Source organism: Erythrolamprus reginae, chromosome 2, assembly GCF_031021105.1.
Source record: "Erythrolamprus reginae isolate rEryReg1 chromosome 2, rEryReg1.hap1, whole genome shotgun sequence".
In the NCBI taxonomy this organism is placed as follows: Eukaryota; Metazoa; Chordata; class Lepidosauria; order Squamata; family Dipsadidae; genus Erythrolamprus; species Erythrolamprus reginae.
In genome coordinates, this window is record NC_091951.1 from 8,290,599 (window position 1) to 8,316,395 (window position 25,797).

The following is a 25,797-nucleotide window of genomic DNA, read 5'->3' on the forward strand; positions in this document are numbered from 1 at the left end:
GAAGGTTTTATCCCCCTTCTTTACAGATTTTGCTATTTCTTCCTCTTTTGAGGCTTTAGCAGCATATATTATCTGTTTCGCCTCCTTCTGTCTCATTTTATACACCTCTCTATCAGCTATACTTTCAGACTCTTTATACCTCCTATAGGCAGCCTTTTTTTCATTGACTATAGCCCTTACATCATTGCTAAACCATAGCGGTTTCTTCTTCCTTTTACCTTTAGTTACTTGCTTTACATAAAGTCTTGTGGCTTTTAAGATGGCCTTTTTTAATACAGTCCACTGGGTGCTTGCTCCTGCCATTTTATCCCTCCCCTTTAATTCATTATTTAAATATTCCCCCATTGCATTAAAATTTGTTTTTCTGAAATCCAATACTTTGGTTGCAGTATAGGATTGCTCACCATCAGTTTTTACATCAAACCACAAACATAGATGGTCACTGCAACCTAAATTTTCTCCCACCTTGACCTCTGAAACCCGATTCCCATTGGTAAAAACTAAATCTAGAATATTCTCCCCTCTAGTTGGTGTCTTAACTAGCTGTGCCATAGCTGCTCCTGTAAAGGCCTCTACTATATTCTTACTTTTGCATGTAAGGGCGCTGGGGATATTCCAGTCAACATCAGGCATGTTGAAATCACCCATAACCACAATATCTCCCTTTACTGCCATTAGGGTAATCTCATCCACCATCTTGTTGTCATGTTCCTCAGATTGCCCTGGAGGCCTATAGATCACCCCAATTCTAATGACAGAACCGTCTTTATTTTGCATGCAAATCCAGAGGGTCTCCAGATCTTTACATGTATTTTGAATTAGTATTGTTTTTAGACTTTCTTTAACATAAATGGCTACTCCACCTCCCCTTCTCTCTATTCTATCCTTCCTATACAGTGTATATCCTGGTATGGATATTTCCCATTCATTAGAATCCCTAAACCATGTCTCAGTTATGGCAACCAGATCCAAATTATCTCTAGATATTATGGCCATTAACTCACAGAGCTTGTTGCTCAAGCTTCGAGCATTTGTGTACATTACCCGAAGGACATTATTTTCATTATTAGTTTGCCCCTTATCATCAGCAACTACATCTATTTTATTTACAGCTCCCTTTCCATAAGCTTCCAGAAACTGATTTATCCTCATTGGTCGGGGACAGAAATCCTCCACATCTGGTACATCTCTGTCCCCTTTACCTAGTTTAAATGCCTGTCCAAAAAAGTTCTGAATTCCTCACCGAGCACCTGGGCACCTCTGTATGATGGATGCAAACCATCCCTCTTAAACAACTCCCTATTAGACCACCTATTGACATCATGACTTACATAACCAAAACCTTCAGCTTTACACCACTGCCTTAACCACACATTAAACTCTCTGATACAACTTGTTTTACCCTCCTGGCCACAAACCGGTAACACCTCTGAGAATGTCACTGAATCAGTTATTTTACCCAGCTCCACACTTAGACATTGAAAATCTCTTTTTACTACATTAACATTTCTCTGGGACAAATCGTTTGTGCCAAGATGCACCACCACATCAACGTTATTATCTTTACTCACAGCCTTGATAATGTTTGTAATCCGCCTCCTATCCCTGTGGGCAGTGGCTCCTGGAAGACACCTCATCACCTTCACTACATCCTTCCTCTGTCCCAAATCAACACCTCTGACAATCGAGTCACCCACAAGAACATGTGTCCTCTCTTTATTTCTACTAACTGGACTTGGTATGGTGACACTATGCTCCTCATTTACAACAACTTCTCCTTTGAACATCCCCTCATTCTCCGCCTGAGGGGCCTTGCTAATATCTACAACATCCCTACTATTTAAATCCGCAAGAACATTATAGGAATTGGATACAGAGAGACCAAAATTGTTATGTTTTTGTTCAACCGCACGTAATCTTCCTGAACCAACAGTTGTCCAAACAGCCCTCCTCCTCGGGGGGCGCTGTGGAAGTGGAGGCTGCACACATGGCTGCATTACAGCACGTGGCTGGGACAATCTTTCCACTTCTGCCTGCAAGCTACAAACTAAGGACTGCAATCTAGAGATCTCGCCATCTAACCTAGATGTCCTAATGCAAAGAGGGCAGTACCCCAAGTTCCACAAGGTACTACGGAACACAACAGCCAAACAAGTTCAAAATAGCTTCTGAAACTCTCTACTTAACAAATACATGTTATAAAATTGTGTTAGCACAGCAGATTGCAAGGATTGCTTTATTCTTGAAAAGTAAAAAAATATTATTATTAATCATTCTACATTGCTCTTTTTAATATACAGTGGTCCCCATAGTTCCCTCTAAGATGAGCTCACTTAAAAATCATAATCAACTCAGAGTTTTCCAAACCTGCCCAGAATCCGAGAGGGAAAGAGTGAGAGGGAAGGAGAGAGAGAGGAAGAGAGGAAGAGAGAGAAACAGATAGAAAAAAGAGAGGAAGGAAGAGAGAAAGAAAATCAAAATCTAGTTTGAAACTAGCTCAACTATTTAAGTGGCATTTTGATATTGATAGAGTTGCCCTATTATGACCTCACTGTTATAGACACACAGTACAGTATTTTATTTTGAAATTCTCTGAGGCAAAACAGGGTGGGTTTTTTATTTATTTGTTTGTTTGTTTGTTTATTTATTTATCTATTTATTTATTATTTCTGTGCCGCCCAGTCCCAAAGGGACTGCCGCTCAGACACTATACTTTTCCGCCCACTCCCCCCAAAAAGTAGAGGGAACACTGGTGGTCCCTTGACTTTCATGGGTCTGACTTTCGTGGAAAGGCTATACCATGGGTTTTCAAAAAAAAATAATAATGGAAAAATACTCTGTGGTTTTTTTGAACACTACAGGTTTTCCTGTGGCCACCCAATGTACAGTATTGTGCATTTTAACTCTCCTCCTCCCCCACATCCCAGTCATCCTGCTTCTTTAAATAAATGCTCCGATTCTGCCCCAGCCTCCCGATCCCTCCCCTTTAATTCTCGGAACCTCTTTTTTGCCGCCATCGCTTACTGCCACCCACCGCCACCATCTCTTCTTCCCCCACTCACCTAAGCCGTCTCCCTTAGTGGTAGCATCCGACCTCCCAGCTGACCAACTTTGAGGTCCTGGCCTGGATCCTTCTTGCCTTGAATTTACCCTTCCCCTGCCCTGACCCTGAGCAACAGTGCTGCCCCCGCCACCATGGCAGACGCTGGCAGTGAGCGCAGTAAAGCTCCCAGCTTGCCACCCTGTTGCCCCTGTGGGTTCTGGGGGTAAGTAAAACCAGGAATGGAGGGGGGAGAGGGAGGAAGGAAGGGAGGGAGGGAGAATCTCTACTTCATGGAAATTGGACTTTCGCGGTCGGTCTTGGAACGTATCCCCTGCGAAAGTCAAGGGACCACTGCATAGCAATTGATCTGAGGCCTACTATTTATTTATTTATTATTTATTATATTTTATTTATTTATTTATTTATTTATTCATTCATTCATTCAGTCATTCATTCATTTATTTTATTCATTTGTCCAATACATAAATACATAGGAAGAAAATAGACAGGTGGGTGAAGGTGAACTTAGAGGAGAGGATATATGAAAGGAAGAGAATATATAAGATAGGTGAAAGAAAGGAAAGACAATTAGACAGGGGACGAAAGGCACACCAGTGCACTTATGTACGCCCCTTACTGGCCTCTTAGGAACCTGGAGAGGTTAATCGTGGAGAGTCTAAGGGAGAAGTGTTGGGGGTTAGGGGTTGACACAATTGAGTCCAGTAGTGAGTTCCAAGCTTCGATAACTCGATTGTTGAAATCATATTTTTTACAGTCAAGTTTGGCGCGGTTCGTATTAAGTTTGAATCTGTTGCGTGCTCTTGTGTTATTGGGGTTGAAACTGAAGTAGTCATTGACTGGTAAGACATTGCAGCATATGATCTTGTGGGCAATACTCAGATCGTGTTTTAGGCGTCGTAGTTCTAGGCTTTCTAGGCCTAGGATTGTTAGTCTATTTTCGTAGGATATTCTGTTTCGAGTGGAGGAATGAAGGGCTCTTCTGGTGAAATATCTTTGGACATTTTCAAGGGTGTTGATGTCTGAGATGTGGTATTTCTTTGAGGCCTACCTATTTCAAACCCTGGTTTAATCTTCTCACAAATGTTAAATAAAAAAATATTGCAATTAGCCTTGATTATTAGTTTTCTACTCCTTCCGTGTTTCTATTTTGCTAACACATTCCCACTCCTCTAAGAATTTCTTTTCCTCACAGTTCTATGACTGTGAGAACACCTTTTCTTCAATAATTGATGTGCCTTCTCTTTTTGGTCAGTCCCTCCCTCGCTCCAGGTGCACCAAAAGCTGTCAGCCTGGCCAAGCTAAGACGGTCCTGGAAGGAAAGCCATTTGTTGCTATGGATGTGTCTTGTGTGCAGAAGGCACCATTTCTACGCAGGAAGGTAGGAGATACTAGGGGGAGAAAGAGAGACACCTTGAAGGTTGAGTAGAATAGCCACTAATGGCATTGATCCAGGGTTGATCAAAAGTAAGCTTGCTAACCTTGGACAAAGGCTATTTACAGTGGAAGAAAAATGGCCTTGATTGAGATATTCAAGAAGAGAATATAAAAATAAAGGGCATTTAACATTTGGAAGCAGCTCAGAGATATCTTCCTGTGTGTTTATTTAACGTAGGGCACATCTTCCTAAATTGCTATCATATCACCCCATCCTTTTTTCATTGAACTAGACATCCAAATCCTGCAAGTGTTCTTGATATGTTTTAGCGACCAGATTTTAAGATTGGGAAAGAAGGACACCATTAAGCTGGAGCAGGGGTGGGGGAGGGCAAAGGGAGACTAAAAAAAGTTTTGCCCAAAAAAATTAGCAAAAAATATTCCTTCCTTCCTTCTTTCCTGTTTCTCTATTCCTTCCTCTTTTCTATCTTTCTCTCCCTCCCTCCCTTCCTTCCTTCCTTTCTTTCTCTCCCTCCCTCCCTTTCTTTTTCTTTCTCTCTCTCTTTCTCTCCCTTTCATTTTTCTCTCTCTCTCCCTCCTTCCCTCCCTCTCTTTCTTTCTCTCCCTTCCTTCCTCTTCTCCCCCCCCCCACAAACCCAGCCCCTTCTCTGGGGCTCCGTAGGTGCTCTGGCCCAGGAGCAGCTACTCCTGGAGAGAGAGGGTGGGGCTTCCACTCCTCCTTCGGGCTCAGAGGCCGACAGGCAGGATGTCTGCAGCACAGGAGCCGCCCAGTTTCCTTGCCCTGATGGTGCCCGGGCGGAGACAAAGGCAGGAGAGTAGGCAGGGAAGGGAAACGAGTGAGCAAAGACCCTGTACAGCTGGATGGAAGTAAGCACAGAGAACTCTGGCCAACCTGGGTTGGGGCAGGTTGGATGTAACATGTCTGTTGACATATCCACTAGGTGACACTTCTTCTCCTTGGAACATTCTTTCCAGTCCAACTAGTTTGTTTCAATTAGTGTGAATCAACACCATTTTATTGATCATGGTTTTTCTCCTTCCTTGTTTACACTAGAGAGATTCTAACAAAAATTTGTCTTTGACAAACCCTGGATTTAGGGGACAATATCCTAGCAATAACTCATATGCCTATTCAAAATAAGTGTTTTGTTATGGTCATGTAAAGTTGATATTTGAGGTCTTGCCTGTCTTCTCCCCAGATGTTGAGAAATGCACAAAATGTCCAGAAGATCAGCATCCAAATAAATTACAAACCAAATGCATACCCAAGAAAGTAACCTTCTTGTCTTACAAAGAAGACTTGGGGATAATCCTGGCTTCCTTTAGCCTCATTTTGTCTTTGGTCACAGCCTTCGTTTTAGCAATCTTCATCAAATTCTTAGAAACTCCCATAGTCAAGGCCAACAACCGGGACCTCTCCTACATCCTCCTGGTCTCTCTCCTGTTGTCCTTCTTGACTTCCCTCCTCTTCATTGGTAGTCCAAGAGAAGTCACCTGCCTTCATAGGCAAACATCCTTCAGTGTCATCTTCTCGGTTGCCGTCTCTTCCATCTTAGCGAAAACAATCACAAGGGGGGCTGGCTTTCCTGGCCACAAAGCCTGGGAATGCTGTGAGGAAATGGCTGGGAAAGACTTTAGCCAACTCCATTGTCCTTTCTTGCTCGGGCTTCCAAACTATCATCTGTACCATCTGGCTGGGTGTTTCTCCCCCATTCCCTGAGTCTGACAAGCAATCCCAGCCAGAGGAGCTTGTTCTGAAGTGTAATGAAGGCTCTGTCATAATGTTTTATGGTTCCCTCTCATACATGGGTTTCTTGGCTGCCATTTGCTTCACGGTGGCATTCCTGGCCAGGAACTTGCCTGGGGCCTTCAATGAAGCCAAGCTGATCACCTTCAGCATGATGGTCTTCTGCAGTGTTTGGGTATCTTTCGTCCCCAACTACCTGAGTACCAAAGGGAAGTACATGGTTGCTGTGCAGGTCTTCTCCATCTTGGCATCCAGTGCTGGTCTACTGGGCTGCATCTTCATCCCCAAATGCTACATTATTTTGGTACGACCTGACTTGAATACAAAGGAGCAACTAACAGCAAAAACTAAAAATGACTTGAAAATAAATGCAAAATAATTCCTATCGTCATAACCCTCTCAGATGCTGCTACATCATAGCTTGATTAGATATTCCAAGGGAATCTGATAGATGTTTTTGAAACATAGAAACATAGAAGACTGACGGCAGAAAAAGACCTCATGGTCCATCTAGTCTGCCCTTATACTGTTTCCTGTGTTTTATCTTACAATGGATATATGTTTATCCCAGGCATGTTTAAATTCAGTTACTGTGGATTTACCAACCACTTCTGTTGAAAGTTTGTTCCAAGGATCGACTACTCTTTCAGTGAAATCATATTTTCTCATGTTGCTTTTGATCTTTTCCCCAACTAACTTCAGATTGTGTCCCCTTGTTCTTGTGTTCATTTTCCTATTAAAAACACTTCCCTCCTGAACCTTATTTAACCCTTTAACATGTTTAAATGTTTCGATCATGTCCCCCATTTTCCTTCTGTCCTCCAGACTATACAAATTGAGTTCATTAAGTCTTTCCTGATACGTTTTATGCTTAAGACCTTCCACCATTCTTGTAGCCCGTCTTTGGACCCGTACAATTTTGTCAATATCTTTTTGTAGGTGAGGTCTCCAGAACTGGACACAGTACTCCAAATGTGGTCTCACCAGGGCTCTATATAACGGGATCACAATCTCCCTCTTCCTGCTTGTTATACCTCTAGCTATGCAACCAAGCATCCTACTTGCTTTTCCTACTGCCCGACCACACTGCTCACCCATTTTGAGACTGTCAGAAATCACTACCCCTAAATCCTTCTCTTCTGAAGTTTTTGCTAACACAGAACTGCCAATGCAATACTCAGATTGAGGATTCCTTTTCCCTAAGTTCATTATTTTACATTTGGAAACATTAAACTGCAGTTTCCATGTTTTGGGAACCCTGTGCCTCAAGCATTGCTGTAAATTCATTTCCCAAGGCTGGTGTTCTTGAAGGCAGGAAGATGACCTCTGGTTCCTGTTAGTGTCCATACTCTCTGAATTCCCACATTCTTTTACACCTCCAGCACTCTTTCTCTCCCAAATGCTCCTACCTCCCTAGTTGTGGCATTAGCTAGCAAGCTTCAGAGACAACGAAGATAAGCAGCTGAGGGTTTTTTTCAAAGAATTATCAAAACTGTAGATATATTCAATATTTTTATGTTATGGAGTTTTAGTTTAGTATTAAAAGGTGAAATGTGATACTGAATAATGCTCCTGGAAGTTGACATCACACTCTTCATATAGAAGCAGTCAGACTGACTAGAGTTTTCTGGAGTTCCTGATCAAGAATGATGGATTTCCAAAAAGATGGATCCCAGTTGAGTGTGTGTGTGTGTGTGTGTGTGTGTGTGTAAATCAAATGTGTAAGAGAAAAAGAGCAACTGGGAGATGATACCAATGAATCAATGAATAGCCAACTCTCCAGAAGATAGGCTCAAGAGACAGAAGGATCTTGACAGTTTTGAACATTGAGCGTTGTTGTGGTTGGCTCTGACCCAGCTCCTGCCCCAAGGAATGTGGAGGTGGATGTGGGGGAAACATCCACATGCCACAGGCCTGATTTGCTCCCGATAGAATCTCCCGATGAAGTCTCCTCTGACGAAGGAAGCGTGAGTAGCAGGGAAGAGGGGAGTTTGGCAGACAGCCCAGGAGGAGATCAATCATCCTTATCATCCCTGGATTCTGAACAAGAACGTATGATGGACCCACGCATGCGTAGAGTGATGCATAGGAGAGAACAACTGAAGGATTATTACAGGAGATAAGTAGGCCATCTGTGCTTGGGTGGGGCTGCTGTAATGAGTGCTACAGATAAAAAGAGCAGCGCGCTGGTTTAGCCTTGTGGAGGTTTATCTGATTCATAGTTTCGTCAAGATCGTGGTTTTGCTGTTTCCCTGTTCAAGACTGTGTGTGGACTTTCTGGACTTTAGAATTGGACTCAATTTCCCAGTTACTGAGTGAGAAATTGGATTGCATTTAACCTGTGCCTTGTGTGTACCAGAAAATACCTTTGGCATTTTAAAAGGGAGTTTTTTCTGCTTTTCTGTTGATAAAGACTTTTGGTTTTCCTTCTATCATGTGGTGCGTGTCTTTTTGGACTAATTACCCTGTAATTACAGGCGGTTGGGACACACCAGCAGAACAGGCGGTATCTAACAAAATGAAATTCAATGGTAAAAAAGTAAGGTTCTACATTAAGGCAAGAAAAACAAAATGTACATGTGGTACCTTGCTCAACAGTAGTAACTGTGAGAGGGACCTTGGAGACCTATTAACAACCATTTAAATATGAGCCAGAAGTTTGCAGCAGCTGCCAAAAAAGCCAACACAGTTCTAGGCTGCATTAACAGAGGTATAGAATCAAGATCATGTGAAGTGGTGCACCAGTTGCGGCCCTATCTGGACCGGGAGTCACTGCTCACAGTCACCCACGCCCTCATCACCTCGAGTCTCAACTACTCTAATGCTCTCTACATGGGGCTACCTTTGAAAAGTGTTCGGAAACTCCAGATCGTGCAGAATGCAGCTGCGAGAGCAATCATGGGCTTTCCCAAATATGCCCATGTCACACCAACACTCTGCAGTCTGCATTGGTTGCCGATCAATTTCCGGTCACAATTCAAAGTGTTGGTTATGACCCATAAAGCCCTTCATGGCACCGTGGTGCCTGGGGCGGCAGCTATGGCCAGCAAGCAACAGCCGCCTGCCCAAGCTTCAGCTGGGTGACCTACGCGCTCCATTGCCGCAGAAGCAAAAAAAATGGCAATTTTTACCCAAATCTCACTGCCACAAGGACATCAATGTGAGATTTCGGTTGCTGCAACTTGACATCACTCACTCTCACCCAGTCACATGATTCCTCTAGCCATGCCTACCCAGCTGGTCATTGGGAGTCAGTAGGTAACTGTTGTACATACTCCTGGTCAGTTGGAGGATGCTGAAGAGGTGGATGACTCTGATACATAGTGTTTATGAATTAGTGGCAGGACCAGGGTTACAGGCATCAGAACAGGTGGGAGGCCAGCCACAGGATGATGCTCTGAGTTCAGACTCCAGTGAAGAAGAGACAGACAATCACTGGTTAAACCCTCACTTCAGAAGAGTTCAAAGGCTCAGGGAGCAAGTGTTAGGGAAAAGATATTAAGGGGAGGAACAGGTTAATTACTGGAGTGATGTATTCATCACGTCAGGGTGTCAGCATGAGACGTGTGTTGTTTTGGCTCCGGAGTGAGTTAGCTTATTCTTTATTATTTCACAGCTAATCCTGGTGCTTTTGAACTACACTGTATAGACGTAAATCTTAAGATAAGGGAGGAGGCATGGAGGAATGTTTGTGTGCTCAAATTGCTAAAGATAAAAGAGAGAAGTATGTGAATGTCTGTATTACATTTTGGAATATGGAGGAGAGGAGAATAAAAATGGAGGTTTTTTGTTTCTGAAATCCTGCATTCAGTAAGCATTATTTTCAATGTAACCGAAGTTCTACCAGAATCCAGAACAGTAAGTAGGTAGGTAGGTAAGTAAGTAAGTAAGTAAGTAAGTAAGTAAGTAAGTAAGTAAGTAAGTAAATAGTAAGGCTAAGCAAGGAGTGACTGGGAAGGGAGGGTGAGGGGTGGGGGCTGTCAGTGATGGGTTTTATGTGCTTTTTAATATTAGATTTGTTTTAGCTAGAATATTGTTTTTATTGTTGTTGTGAGACGCCCCAAGTCTTCGGAGAGAGGCAGCATACAAATCTAATAAATTGAATTGAACTGAATCACCTGACAAGGAGCCACAGAAGAGGTCGAAAAGAGCTGCATGTGGTTCATAGAAACATAGAAACATAGAAGACTGACGGGAGAAAAAGACCTCATGGTCCATCTAGTCTGCCCTTATACTGTTTCCTGTATTTTATCTTACAATGGATATATGTTTATCACAGGCATGTTTAATTTCAGTTACTGTGGATTTACCAACCACGTCTGCTGGAAGTTTGTTCCAAGGATCTACTACTCTTTCAGTAAAATAATATTTTCTCATGTTGCCTTTGATCTTTCCCCCAACTAACTTCAGATTGTGTCCCCTTGTTCTTGTGTTCACTTTCCTATTAAAAACACTTCCCCCCTGAACCTTATTTAACCCTTTAACATATTTAAATGTTTCGATCATCTCCCCCCTTTTCCTTCTGTCCTCCAGACTATACAAATTGAGTTCATTAAGTCTTTCCTGATACGTTTTATACTTAAGACCTTCCACCATTCTTGTAGCCCGTCTTTGGACCCGTTCAATTTTGTCAATATCTTTTCGTAGGCGAGGTCTCCAGAACTGAACACAGTACTCCAAATGTGGTCTCACCAGCGCTCTATATAAGGGGATCACAATCTCCCTCTTGCTGCTTGTTATACCTCTAGCTATGCAGCCAAGCATCCTACTTGCTTTTCTTACTGCCCGACCACACTGCTCACCCATTTTGAGACTGTCAGAAATCACTACCCCTAAATCCTTTTCTTCTGAAGTTTTTGCTAACACAGAACTGCCAACGCAATACTCAGATTGAGGATTCCTTTTCCACAAGTGCATTATTTTACATTTGGAAACATTAAACTGCAGTTTCCATTGCTTTGACCATTTATCTAGTAAAGTTTAAGTTTAAGTTTAAGTTTAATCAGATTTGTATGCCGCCCCTCTCCGCAGACTCGGGGCGGCTCACAGCAATAACAATACAATGTAAAACAAATCTAATATTTAAGTTAATTTAAAAAACACCACAAATTAAAACCAATCATACACACTAGTGTACCATGCATAAATTTTATAAGCCTAGGGGGAGGGAACATGTCAATTCCCCCATGCCTGATGACAGAGGTGGGTTTTAAGGAGCTTACGAAAGGCTAGGAGGGTGGGGGCAACTCTGATATCTGGGGGGAGTTGGTTCCAAAGGGTCGGGGCCACCACAGAGAAGGCTCTTCCCCTGGGTCCCGCCAAACAACATTGTTTAATTGACAGGACCCGGAGAAGGCCAACTCTGTGGTACCTAACTGGTCGCTGGGATTCGTACGGCAGAAGGCGGTCCCAGAGATATTCTGGCCCAGTGCCATGAAGGGCCTTATAGGTAAATCATTTACCATATTACAGACCCCTCCAGGAATATCAACCCTTATGGAACACTTTAGAGTCATCGGCAAATAAGCAAACCTTCCCTACCAGACCTTCCCCAGAGCCGCAGGTTGCAGATCCCCGAACTAGAAATTGTTAAAATTCAAATAAAGTTCACAAAACACTAGTAACTCATGTCTGACTTCCAGATCAGCTGTCTTCCAATCTTGCACCTGCTCCCAGAGGCCTAATTATTGTGAAAATCATACTCTTTCTATAAATCTCATGGGATTTTGCCCAACTGTCATCACTGAATGTGAAGAGCCACCTTCTGCAACATTGTCTTGAATCTTGCCTGATGTTGAAAATAAATGTTTCCTCTGGACCCAATGTATTCTGACAGAGATTTAGAGATGACATTGAGATGTAAGATCATGACTTGCCTGTAAAGCTGGGGTTGAACTCTGTCTTTTTGGAGAGAGCACTATTTCCTGAAATGTTGCCAGATTTTGCCATCAGACCAAAGCTGTTTTTCTGGCTGTTGCTTCTATGGCGGCTACCCACCAAAGCCAATGGGAGAAAATGCCCCCTCGACTTCAGAAAGGATCGGGATACAGTGTACAATTATTATCACCCAGGAGATCTCTTTCTTGGTGGGATTGTGTCTATAAGACCAGGTTACAGTCTCCCACCAACTTTCCATAAGCCTTTCTTTAATCAACCAGCTTAGTAAGTAGATCTGTGGTGCTGTTTTTGTACTATTTTTTTTGCATAGAATCAGTTTTCACGGACACCCAATGATCCTCTCCACCATGAACAATCTTCAGGGATGTTTTTTCATCTATTTTTCTGCCTCTTCTGCTTTAGGAAAAATAAACTGGAGACCATATTATTATTATTATTATTATTGTTGTTGTTGTTGTTGTTGTTGTTATTGTTATTGTTATTGCTATTGCTATTGCTATTGCTATAGATGGGATTCCTAAGATGTTAGGGGGCTGATATTCAATCCAAAACCTGAATGCAACAATTGCTTCATCATTAGGTGAATATTATTCCAGATATAGGAAAGAAAAGCTTTTATTTTCCCCTTATTACTATTACCAATAGTAGTCATTATAGTGAGGATAGAATTAAAACTGATCTCAGTCCAAAATCCTGCTTACATGCAAGATCCTTACATGCAAGACACTGTTTATATTGGATTGTCATGTACTGTTTAATACTGTTGTTAGCCGCCCCGAGTCTGCGGAGAGGGGCGGCATACAAATCGAATAAAATAAAATAAAATAAAATCAATGATCCTCTCCACCATGAACAATCTTTAGAATATTTTATTTATTTATTTTTCTGCCTCTTTTGCTTTTGGAAAAATAAACTTGAGACCGTATTATTATTATTATTATTATTATTATTATTATTATTATTAGTAGTAGTAGTAGTAGTAGTAGCAGTAGTAAGGTCAGAGCTATCCCTGTCTTACTGTCCTATTGTCCCAACTTACCTGTACCTACTTTGCTTATGTTTATGTTCATACTATAGCCTGCTATCTTGTGCATGCTTTTGACAAATAAAATAACTAAAATAAAAATAAACCTGAGACCGTTTTTTAAAAGCAATTTTTATTAATTTGTTTTAAAAAGCATAATCAAGAAAATATATACATTGACGTATTTGCAATATTTGCAATACACAAAAAAGAAAATAGAAAAACATACATACACTTCTAAACACATAAAAAACACCTGGACAATTACAAAATTACAAATAACATAAAAATATCATCATTTCCTCTTGAGAGAAGGAGAGTTACAGTCTTGTTGCATATCAAATTATTTTCTGGTGAATAGAAGTCATTGGCATTCACTGTTGTTCTTTTTGGTTATCAATGTCTTCTCTATTATTATTATTGTTATTTTTAAACCGCTTTCCGTACCTTTTTTTATTAATTAATTTAGTTACATAAAGATTTGTTTTCACAAAAAATCATTGTAATTGCATCATATTTCATCTTTCTGTCAATAAATACATGTCTTAAAGCATCGCTATTATCGTAATTCAATTTGAACTTCTATTTTTCCTCTTAAACCAATCATAAAATATGTTCCATGTTTTATAATAATCGGAGTCTTCTTTGTTTTTTAATTTTTCTGCCTCTTTTGCTTTCGGAAAAATAAACTTGAGACCGTATTATTATTATTATTATTATTATTATTATTATTATTATTATTAGTAGTAGTAGTAGTAGTAGTAGTAGTAGTTGCAGTAGTAAGGACAGAGCTATCCCTTACTTACTTGTACCTACTTTGTCCTTACTTACCTGTACCTACTTTGCTTACCATAACCTGCTATATTGTGCATGCTTTTGACAAATAAAATAAATAAAATAAAAGTAAACCTGAGACCGTTTTTAATTATTATTATTATTATTACTACCAATAATAGTCATTATAGTGAGGATAGAGTTAAAATAGATTTCCAAAGTTATTTAGTCCAAACATCTGCTTACGTGCAATATCTGCTAAACTGCTGAATGAATATTAAAGGTGAGTTGTTGTTTTGTTGTTTTCTGCAGCAAAGGCTTTCAGATATACTGGTATCTTCTCTCCTTTCTTTTTGCCGTTTCTGAAATCAACCAGAATCCCCAAGTTTTGCCTAATGTGACCATGGGTTATGACATCTATGAGGACTATTATGATGCAAGAATGACCACCGATGCCCTGGCGGATTTGCTCTCCACTGGACAAGCAAATGTTCCAAATTACAGATGTGGAAGAGAGAAGAGGCTGCTGGCTGTGATTGAAGGGGCTGAGTCTGACATTTCCGAGCAGATTTCCACTCTGTCGAGCCTCTACAAAATGCCACAGGTATAAATGGGGATGGGGACAAAAGCTAAGCTTTCGGAAACTTCACACCAAGCCTGAATCTTTCTTGTGCAGAAAAGTGCCATGCCTTTCCTGATAGGTCCACCAGGAACTTGTCTTGGCATTTAGTCCTTGCCAGGATATTTATTTTATTTTTATTTTTATTTTATTTTATTTATTGTTAGAGTTGGAAGGGACCATGCGGGTCATTAAGTCCAACCCCCTGCCTAAGCAGGAACCCTATAGCATCCCAGCCAAATGGCAGTTCAATTTCCTCTTATGTCCAGAGTATTGGAGTTCACAACGTCCGCTGGTAGGTTGTTCCACTGGTTGATCGTTCTGACTGTCAGGAAGTTCTTCCTTATTTCCATGTTGAATCTCTCCTTGGTCAGCTTCCAGCCGTTGTTCCTCGTCCGGCCCTCTGGTGCCCTGGAGAATAAAGTGATCCCCTCCTCTCTGTGACATCCCCTCGTATACTTATAGACTGCTATCATGTCCGCTCTGGCCCTCCTTTTCTCTAGGCTATCCATGCCCAGTTCCCTCAGTCTCTCTTCGTAAGTCTTGGTTTCCAATCCCTTAATCATCTTGGTTGCTCTTTTTTGCACCTTCTCCAGAGTTCCAATGTCTCTTTTGAAGTGTGGTGACCAGAACTGAATACAGTACTCCAGGTGTGGTCAGACCAGGGTGTAGTAGAGTGGTATTAAGACTTCCCTAGTCTTGGAGTGTATTCCCCTGTTGATGCAGCTTAGGATTGTGTTGGCTTTTTTAGCTGCTGCTGCACATTGTTGGCTCATGTTTAGTTGATTGTCCACCAAGACTCCAAGGTCTCTTTCGCAGTGTGTTTGTGTATGTGCACGGTAATGATCTTCCATGAAAAGGTCAAACCCTGCAAATTTTGTCCTGAAAATATTTCCATTTTTATTAGGTTAGCTATGGTTTTGTGGCTGAAAGTCTGAATGATAAAACCCAATTCCCATTCGTGTACCGAATGGTCCCGAAAGAAGATTACTTATACTGGGGGATTACAAAATTGCTCCAACATTTTGGATGGAATTGGGTCGGTCTCCTTGCACCAGATACTGAGAACGGACAAAGATTTCTTCACTCTTTGAGCCCCATATTAACCAGGAATACAATTTGTGTAGCCTTCTCAGTGAACATCCCAACAGCGCCCTTGGAAATGTCGTTGCCAAAAACTGAGGCACTGTGGAACCAGGCTAATGTGTCCATATACTATGGAGAAAATCGCTATTTCTATGGCTGTTTACATGCATTGCAAATATATGTTGACAGCAAGGTTAAGCCCATCCTGCCCAAAGTTTGGATCACCACAGCAATGTGGGACCTCTTCATGAACTTATCTCCTGAAATCCTGACTCCCAGGCATGTCCAGGGTTTCTTCTCTTTCTTAATTCAGTCCCAAAGAAGACAACAGTATGTTTATGAAACATTTTTCGTCCCTATGCAAGATTTTGGCAGAATAGCATTCAGTTGTTCCTATTCCAGACACCACTTTTCCGTGAAAGGAAGGATGAGGTGCCGGGAAAATGAGGACCTGGAGATCCCACGGGAAGAGGTGGTAGAAAAAACCCTCTCTATGGATGCCTACGGTATTTACAACCTCGCCTGGGCAGTTGCTCGTGCGTCACACAATGCTTATTTATCCAGGTCCAAGCAGAGAGCAATGAAGGAAAGAGATCACAGACCAGCCCATCAGATATGGCAGGTATTTGGTTTCCTTCAAAAATCCTGAAAATGACCCTTCGGGGATCACAGACATTTTAAATAGTTTATCCACTTCTTTTATGGTAACGTCTGAATTTGAGTTACCATTTTTTTTGAGTATAAGGTACACTGTATAGAGCGCTGGTGAGACCACATTTGGAATACTGTGTTCAGTTCTGGAGACCTCACCTACAAAAAGATATTGATAAAATTGAATGGGTCCAAAGACGGGCTACAAAAATGGTGCAAGGTCTTAAGCATAAAACCTATCAGGAAAGACTTAATGAACTCAATCTGTATAGTCTGGAGGACAGAAGGGAAAGCGGGGGGGGGAGCAGGAGGGAAGTGTTTTTAATAGGAAAGTGAACACAAGAACGAGGGGTCACAATCTGAGGTTAGTTGAGGGAAACATCAGAAGCAACGTGAGAAAATATTATTTTACTGAAAGAGTAGTAAATGCTTGGAACAAACTTCCAACAGAGGTGGTTGGTAAATCCACGGTAACTAAATTTAAACATGCCTGGGATAAATATATATCCATTCTAAGATAAAATACAGGAAATAGTATAAGGGCAGATTAGACAGACAATGAGGTCTTTTTCTGCTGTCAATCTTATATGTTTCTATGTTTCTAAAACACCCCTCTTTTGGGAAGGGGGGGAATGGATGAAAAATGCCAATATTTTTTGCAAAAACCAGGTGTGTTTTTGCCATTCCCTAGCCTCCAGGAGCTCTCTGCAGGCCTCACCAAACCCTCTGCCCACTCCATTTTTGCAAAAAACGAAAACAAAAAAAAACAGGTTGCACAAAGGGTTTGGCAGGCTTGCAGAGTGCCCCTATGGCAGGAAGGACAAACACTTTTTTTCTTACTTACCTCTTTGAAATCTTGGTGCATCTTATACACATCCTATTGTTCTGCCGGGCTTCTCAGCATGAGACCTCAATTAAGTTCAAAGGTAGGAATTCAGACACACACAGTTGTCAGTCAATAACACTGTTTTTTATCAAAAGTAAAAGAGGAGCCAAGCACACTTTTAGTCAGGCAAAATGCTCACCTTCAAAACAATGAATGCTGTGAAGAATAATAAACAAACACAAAGCAGATAACAAGCAGCTGTGAAGACGTCACAGCCACTCTCCTTGAAGAGTGACTATGATTTAGTTCAATAGTCCTGGAAACAGTTCAAATAGAGTCCTTGTAGATTCCTGATACAAAAAGATGTCCTCCGTTACCAAACGGATAAACTTCCACACCCAGAGGCCAGAACGCTGACAATTTAACAACAGCTCCAATTAGTCTAATTACACCCAGACACAGGTGATCTACCTTATTTCCTGTAGTATTTATGCAGTTGCTTTTTCCTAGACATTGCCCTGCACCTGCGCACATCAATGAATGTCTCTCCTTCTGAATCCAGTGATGATAACGATGATGAATCACTCATGGGGCGACTACCTAATGGATTGTCTGTCATTACCCCCTCTGAGGATCACATTTCACTTTCACTATCTACTTCAGACCCTTCGCTGCCAGAAGCAATTGGCAGTAAAATTGGCCTCTGACACTGGGAAGATTCCCCCACATCCACCCCCACAGTCCTTGGGGCAGGAGCTGGCCCAGAGCCAACCACAAGCTATAGTCCAAAAAATAAGGTTTATGGAGGATGTCAATTCTACTTATAGAACTTGGTTTCATTTTTCTCATATTGTTCTTTTTTTTTTTTTTTGTCATTGCAGCTTCATCCTTTCCTGGGAGATTCCCACTTCTACAATACTTGCATGGAGGGAGTTTTTCTGGATGAGAAAGGGGACCTTGCAGCCAAATTTGATACTGTGAACTGGGTGCTCTTTCCTAACAAGTCCTTTGGGGTAGTGAAATTTGGGAGGATAGATAGATCTTGGGGATCCAAAGATCAGGAATTCATCCTTAACCAGGAGGCCATAAATTGGCCCCAGAGGTTTAACCAGGTGAGCTGGGAGTGTTCATCTGATGGTCTCCAACCTCCAACTTCTTCTTTCCAGCTGGAAAATAGGTGAAATGTTCCTGGTTTGCTTCTGCCTGTTGGTTGTGGGAGAGCTGCTCACAAAGGGAGCATGAGACTCTGCCCACCAGCCCAGATGCTGCCATTTGGGTATTTTTACCCTCTGCACAAGCTCAAAGCCTTCAGTCCATGCACAGAGTGTAAAAGTGTAAGAAGACTTCTATTTGGAGCGGAGCAATTGTAGCTCCTTTTCATGTTTTGTGTTTTGTATGGTCTTTTTATGTTTGTTTGTAATGTTTGTTTTTTTAATTTGAAAATAATAAAAATATTTTTAAAAAACCAATTTCCCTCTCTCTTCTATGAGATAATACTGGCAAATATTTATTACTTATTATTCATACTCCATTAACACCCCCCCTCTAAATTTATACCCTATGGTTTAATAGTAAATTGCTTTTCCAGGCAGAAAAGCTATTTGTACTATTGTATTTTTATTATTCAACTAATAATAAAAATACATTAGCATAAATAACATAATAAAGATCTAACAGCAGAGGTACATTTCCAGGGTAATAAATAGAAATGGCTGTCAGTTATAAATTGTTGATTATAGATTAAATGGATTTACAGTATGTAAAATCTGCCATTAAACTGTAGCATTAACATACAGTGTGTAAAAGAACAGAAATGGCAGTGTGGACTCTCAACATCCTTTCATGACTGGCTCTCCTACAACTGATAGGCACAAGCGAAGTGGGAACAGCTCATTCCTGAAAATGGGTGGAGCTGGAATGAACGATTGCTCACAATCTCTGCTTTGTCCAATGAAATTGCAATGCTCCTTCAATCTCTGAATGGATTCTCGAAGTCTATTGTGGATTAGTTAAATTCAGGTGCTACCTGAGTCTTCTTTCTTATTTTTGTCTCTAATTCCCTTAGTTCAAAATAGCTTCTGAAACTCTCTACTTAACAAATACATGTTATAAAATTGTGTTAGCAGAGCAGAGTGCAAGGACTGCTTTATTCTTGAAAAATAAAAAAATATTATTAATCATTCTAGCTTGCTCTTTTTAATATACAGTGGTCCCTTGACTTTCATGGGTCTGACTTTCGTGGAAAGGCTCTACCACGGGTTTTCAAATAATATTAATGGAAAAAATAGTCTGGTTTTTTTGAACACCACGGCTTTTAATGTGGCCGCCCAATGTAGAGTATTGTGCGTTTTAACTCTCCTCCTCCCTCCCCACCCCAGCCATCCTGCTTCTTTAAATAAAAGCTCCACTTAGGCCCCAGCCTCCCGATCCCTCCCCTTTAATTCTCGGAACCTCTTTTTTTGCCGCCATCGCTTACGGCCACCCACCGCCACCACCTCTTCTTCCCCTATCCACCTAAGCCGTCTCCCTTAGTGGTAGCATCCAACCTCCCAGCTGACCAGCTTTGAGGTCCTGGCCTGGATCCCTCTTCCCTTGAACTTCCCCTTCCCCTGCCCTGACCCTGAGAACCAGTGCCGCGCCCACCACCATGGCAGACGCTGGCAGTGAGCGCAGTAAAGCCCCCAGCTTGCCACCCTGTTGCCCCTGTGGGTTCTGGGGGTAAGTAAAACCAGGAATGGAGGGGGGAGAGGGAGTAAGGGAGGAAGGGAGGGAGCATCTCTACTTCACAGAAATTTGACTTTCGTGGTCGGTTTTGGAACATATCCCCTGCGAAAGTCAAGGGACCACTGCATAGCAATTTATCTGAGGCCTACTATTTATTTATTTATTATTTATTTATTTATTTATTCATTCATTCATTCATTCATTTTATTCATTTGTCTAATACATAAATACATAGGAAGAAAATAGACATGTGATAATATAAAAGAGGGTGAAGGTGAACTTAGAGGAGAGGATATATGAAAGGAAGAGAATATATAAGATAGGTGAAAGAAAGGAAAGACAATTGGACAGGGGACGAAAGGCACACAAGTGCACTTATGTACGCCCCTTACTGGCCTCTTAGGAACCTGGAGAGGTCAATCGTGGAGAGTCTAAGGGAGAAATGTTGGGGGTTAGGGGTTGACACAATTGAGTCCGGTAGTGAGTTCCACGCTTCGATAACTCGATTGTTGAAATCATATTTTTTACAGTCAAGTTTGGCGCGGTTCGTATTTAGTTTAAATCTGTTGCGTGCTCTTGTGTTATTGCGGTTGAAGCTGAAGTAGTCATTGACCGGTAGGACATTGCAGCATATGATCTTGTGGGCAATACTCAAATCGTGTTTTAGGCGCCGTAGTTCTAGGCTTTCTAGGCCCAGGATGGTTAGTCTATTTTCGTAGGATATTCTGTTTCGAGTGAAATATCTTTGGACATTTTCGAGGGTGTTGATGTCTGAGATGTGGTATGGGTTCCAGACAGATGACCAGTAGTCTAGGATGGGTCTGGCAAAGGTTTTGTAGGCTCTTGTGAGTAGTGTGAGATTTATTTGAGGCCTATCTATTTCAGACCCTGGTTTAATCTTCTCACAAATGTTAAATAAAAAAATATTGCAGTTAGCGTTGATTATTGGTTTTCTATTCCTTCTGTGTTTCTATTTGCTAACACATTCCCACTCTTCTAAGAATTTCGTTTCCTCACAGTTCTATGACTGTGAGAACACCTTTTCTTCAATAATTGATGCGCATTCTCTTTTTGGTCAGTCCCTTCCTCGCTCCAGGTGCACCAAAAGCTGTCAGCCTGGCCAAGCTAAGACGGTCCTGGAAGGAAAGCCACTTTGTTGCTATGGATGTGTCTTGTGTGCAGAAGGCACCATTTCTACGCAGGAAGGTAGGAGATACTAGGGGGAGAAAGAGAGACACCTTGAAGGTTTAGTAGAATAGTCACTAATGGAGTGGCTGCGGGTTTTGCCTCCCAAGGACAATTCCATCTGTCCATCCATTACCCTGGGGGGGGGATTACTAACCCCCTCAGAGAGGGTCCGCAATTTGGGTGTCATCCTCGATCCACAGCTCACATTAGAGAACCATCTTTCAGCTGTGGCGAGGGGGGTGTTTGCCCAGGTTCGCCTGGTGCACCAGTTGCGGCCCTATTTGGATCGGGAGTCACTGCTCACAGCCACTCATGCCCTCATCACCTCGAGGCTCGACTACTGTAATGCTCTCTACATGGGGCTACCTTTGAAAATTGTTCGGAAACTTCAAATCATGCAGAATGCAGCTGCGAGAGCAGTCATGGTTCTTTCCCAAATATGCCCATATTACACCAACACTCTGCAGTCTGCATTGGTTGCCGATCAGTTTCCGGTCACAATTCAAAGTGTTGGTTATGACCTATAAAGCCCTTCATGGCACCAGGCCAGGTTATCTCCGGGACCGCATTCTGCCGCACGAATCCCAGCGACCTTCTCCGGGTCCCGTCAACCAAACAATGTCATTTGGCAGGACCCAGGGGAAGAGCCTTCTCTGTGGCGGCCCCGGCCCTCTGGAACCAACTCCCCCCAGAGATTAGAATAACCCCCACCCTTCTTGCCTTTCGTAAGCTTCTTAAAACCCACCTCTGTAGTCAGGCATGGGGGAACTGAGATATTCTTTCCCCCTAGGCTTCTACAATTTATGTATGGTATGTTTGTATGTATGATTGGTTCTAAAATAAGGGTTTTTAGCTGCTTTAGTATTGGATTGTTCCATGTTGTTTTTACCACTGTTGTTAGCCGCCCCGAGTCTATTGAGAGGGGCAGCATATAAATCCAATAAATAAATAAATAAATAAATTTGCTCTCTTGTTTCCCCTTCCCCGCCTACTCTCCTGCCTTTGTCTCCACCCGGGCACCATCGGGGCAGGGAAGCTGGGCGGCTCCTGTGCTGCAGACATCCTGCCCGTCGGCCTCTGAGCCCGAAGGAGGAGTGGAAGCCCCACCCTCTATCTCCAGGTGTAGCTGCTCCTGGGTGAGGGTTGATCAGAAGCAAGCTTGCAAACCTTGGACAAAGGGTATTTACAGTGGAATAAAAATGGCCTTGATTGAGATATTCAAGAAGAGAATATAAAAATAAAGGGCATTTAACATTTGGAAGCAGCTCAGGGATATCTTCCTGTGTGTTTATTAAACGTGCGGCACATCTTCCTAAATTGCTATCATATCACCCCATCCTTTTTTCATTGAACTAGACACCCAATTCCTCCAAGTGTTCTTGATATGTTTTAGCCTCCAGCAGGGGTGGGTTCTAATTTACCATGCCGGTTTACTTCCTCCCACACTAAAGTGACCAAATTTTAAGATTGGGAAAGAAGGACACCATTGACTGGGAGCAGGGGGCGGGGGGCGAGGGGAAGCTAAAAAAATTTGCCAAAAAAAATTAGCAAAAAATATTCCTTCCTGTCTTCCTTCCCTCCTTCCTTCCTTTCCGTTTCTCTATTCCTTCCTCTTTTCTACCTTTCTCTCCCTCCCTCCCTCCCTCCCTCTTTCTTTCTTTCTTTCTTTCTTTCTTTCCTTTTTTCTTTCTTTCTTTCTCTTTCTCTCCCTTTCTTTTTTCTCTCTCTCTCCTTCCTTCCCTCCCTCTCTTTCTTTCTCTCCCTTCCTTCCTCTTCTCCCCTCCCTCCTTCCCCCCCACGAACCCAGCCCCTTCCCTAGGGCTCAGTAGGTGCTCTGGCCCAGGAGCAGCTACACCTGGAGAGAGAGGGTGGGGCTTCCACTCCTCCTTCGGGCTCAGAGGTCGACAGCAGGATGTCTGCAGCACAGGAGCTGCCCAGCTTCCCTGCCCCTATGGTGCCCGGGTGGAGACAAAGGCAGGAGAGTAGGCGGGGAAGGGGAAACGAGCGAGCAAAGACCCTGCACAGCTGGATGGAAGTAAGCAAAGAGACCTCTGGCCAACCTGGGTTGGGGCGGGTTGCATGTAACATGTCTGGTGACATATCCACTAGGTGACACTTCTTCTCCTTGGAACATTCTTTCCACTCCAACTAGTTTGTTTCAATTAGTGTGAATTAGCACCATTTTATTGATCTTGGTTTACACTAGAGAGATTCTAACAAAAATTTGTCTTTGACAAACCCTGGATTTAGGAGACAATATCCTAGCAATAACTCATATGCCTATTCAAAATAAGTGTTTTGTTATGGTCATGTAAAATTGATATTTGAGGTCTTGCCTGTCTTCTCCCCAGATGCAGAGAAATGCACAAGATGTCCAGAAGATCAGCATCCAAATAAAGACCAAACCAAATGCATCCCCAAGAAAGTAACCTTCTTGTCTTACAAAGAAGACTTGGGGATAATCCTGGCTTCCTTTAGCCTCATCTTGTCTTTGGTCACAGCCTTCGTTTTAGCAATCTTCATCAGATTCTTAGAAACTCCCATAGTGAAGGCCAACAACCGGGACCTCTCTTACATCCTCCTGATCTCTCTCCTGTTGTCCTTCTTGACTTCCCTCCTCTTCATTGGTCGTCCAAGAGAAGTCACCTGTCTTCTCAGGCAAACATCTTTCAGTGTCATCTTCTCTGTTGCCGTCTCTTCCATCTTAGCGAAAACAATCACAGTGGTGCTGGCTTTCCTGGCCACAAAGCCTGGGAATGCTGTGAGGAAATGGCTGGGAAAGACTTTAGCCAACTCCATTGTCCTTTCTTGCTCAGGCTTCCAAACTATCATCTGTACCATCTGGCTGGGAGTTTCTCCCCCATTCCCTGAGTCTGACAAGCAATCCCAGCCAGAGGAGCTTGTTCTGAAGTGTAATGAAGGCTCTGTCATAATGTTTTATGGTTCCCTCTCATACATGGGTTTCTTGGCTGCCATCTGCTTCACGGTGGCTTTCCTGGCCAGGAACTTGCCTGGGGCCTTCAATGAAGCCAAGCTGATCACCTTCAGCATGCTGGTCTTCTGCAGTGTTTGGGTATCTTTCGTCCCCACCTACCTGAGTACCAAAGGGAAGTACATGGTGGCTGTGCAGGTCTTCTCCATCTTGGCCTCCAGTGCTGGACTGCTGGGCTGCATCTTCATCCCCAAATGCTACATTATTTTGGTACGACCTGACTTGAATACAAAGGAGCAACTAACAGCAAAAACTAAAAATGACTTGAAAATAAATGCAAAATAATTCCTATCATCATAACCCTCTCAGATGCTGCTACATCATAGCTTGATTAGATATTCCAAGGGAATCTGGTAGATGTTTTTGAAGTGCTGTATACCTTCCATTACTGGGGAACATGCATATAATGATATGTGTTTTAACTTCTTTAGGGGAAGTTTTTGATGGGGAGAGCAGTATTTCCTGACAGTCTTCTTGAGGACTCTTTGAAAGGAAATACTCTAGCAAAATTAATTCATTGAGAAAATTCCTGATTCACTGGGTTTGTCAGATTGGACGCAGCCTGCTCCCTAGGAAAGAATGGGCCTTGACTCCATAGATGTCAGAGAAACCAGGACCGGGACTCACTGCTCACAGTCACTCATGCCCTCATCACCTCGAGGCTTGACTACTGTAATGCTCTCTACATGGGGCTACCTTTGAAAAGTGTTCGGAAACTTCAGATTGTGCAGAATGGAGCTGCGAGAGCTATCATGGGCTTTCCTAAACATGCCCATGTTACTCCAACACTCCACAGTCTGCATTGGTTGCCGATCGGATTCCGGTCACAATTCAAAGTGTTGGTTATAACCTATAAAGCCCTTCATGGCATCGGACCAGAATATCTCCGGGACCGCCTTCTGCCGCACGAATCCCAGCGACCAGTTAGGTCCCACAGAGTTGGCCTTCTCCGGGTCCCATCGACTAAACAATGTTGTCTGGCGGGACCCAGGGGTAGAGCCTTCTCTGTGATGGCCCTGACTCTCTGGAACCAACTCCCCCCAGATATCAGAGTTGCCCCCACCCTCCTTGCCTTTTGCAAGCTCCTTAAAACCCACCTCTGTTGTCAGGCATGGGGGAATTGAAATTTTCCCTTCCCCCTAGGCTTATAGAATTTATAGATGGTATGCTTGTATGTATGATTGGTTCTTTAAATTGGTGTTTTTAAGATTATTTTTAATATTAGATTTGTTTACATTGTCTTTTTTATTGTTGTTAGCCGCCCGAGTCTTCGGAGAGGGGTGGCATACAAATCTAATAAATAAATAAATAAACAAACAAACAAACAAATTAAAAAGGTATTTTTACTAGAGGTGCTGAGTGTAACAGGAGCAAGGCAATCTCTGAAGAAAAACCTATGCAGAAATCATATAAGGGTGTGAGCCCACGCCCCCGGGGGAATGAAAATAAATAAATAAATATGGGACACACAGACGGGAGAATGAATTATTTTGGAAAATATTAAAAAGGCAGAATTTGCATTTCCCTAAAGGAGAAATATGCTCTTAAAGACAGAAACAAGCACCAAACCCCCCCCAAGCAGAAACTGAGATCAACTTTTAGAAATGCAAATTTGGTAATCCATTCAGAAAGACTGGGTCAAGACAGAAACTTAGATAAGCAACAAACAAAAGACTGACAAAATTATCTCAGACGAACACCTAGGATTTGCATTTTCTCTTTTGCCTATTGAGCTAGCTATGACCCCTACATAACCCCTACATGACCCCATAGGAATCTGACAACAGCCAATACAATATTAAAGGACAT

At 42.3% G+C, this 25,797-nt stretch overlaps 1 protein-coding gene across 1 annotated transcript; it reads left to right on the forward strand.

Annotated features, from left to right (window-relative positions):
* The first annotated feature begins 6,264 nt into the window (after positions 1 to 6,264).
* On the forward strand, positions 6,265 to 24,273 carry LOC139159095 (vomeronasal type-2 receptor 26-like). The gene is made up of 7 exons (XM_070736457.1): positions 6,265 to 6,510; positions 12,043 to 12,065; positions 14,215 to 14,506; positions 15,429 to 16,229; positions 17,966 to 18,196; positions 20,888 to 21,014; positions 23,348 to 24,273. The coding sequence occupies exons 1-7, from the start codon at positions 6,265 to 6,267 to the stop codon at positions 24,271 to 24,273; spliced, it is 2,646 nt and encodes an 881-aa protein (XP_070592558.1).
* The last annotated feature ends 1,524 nt before the right edge of the window (positions 24,274 to 25,797 follow it).

Coding starts and splice junctions, on each gene's coding strand:
- LOC139159095 (XM_070736457.1), top strand. CDS start 6,265: ATGGGTTTCTTGGCTGCCATTTGCTTCACGGTGGCATTCCTGGCCAGG. Junction 6,511..12,042: donor CCAAATGCTACATTATTTTG/GTACGACCTGAC, acceptor GTATTCTGACAG/AGATTTAGAGATGACATTGA. Junction 12,066..14,214: donor TTTAGAGATGACATTGAGAT/GTAAGATCATGA, acceptor TGTTTTCTGCAG/CAAAGGCTTTCAGATATACT.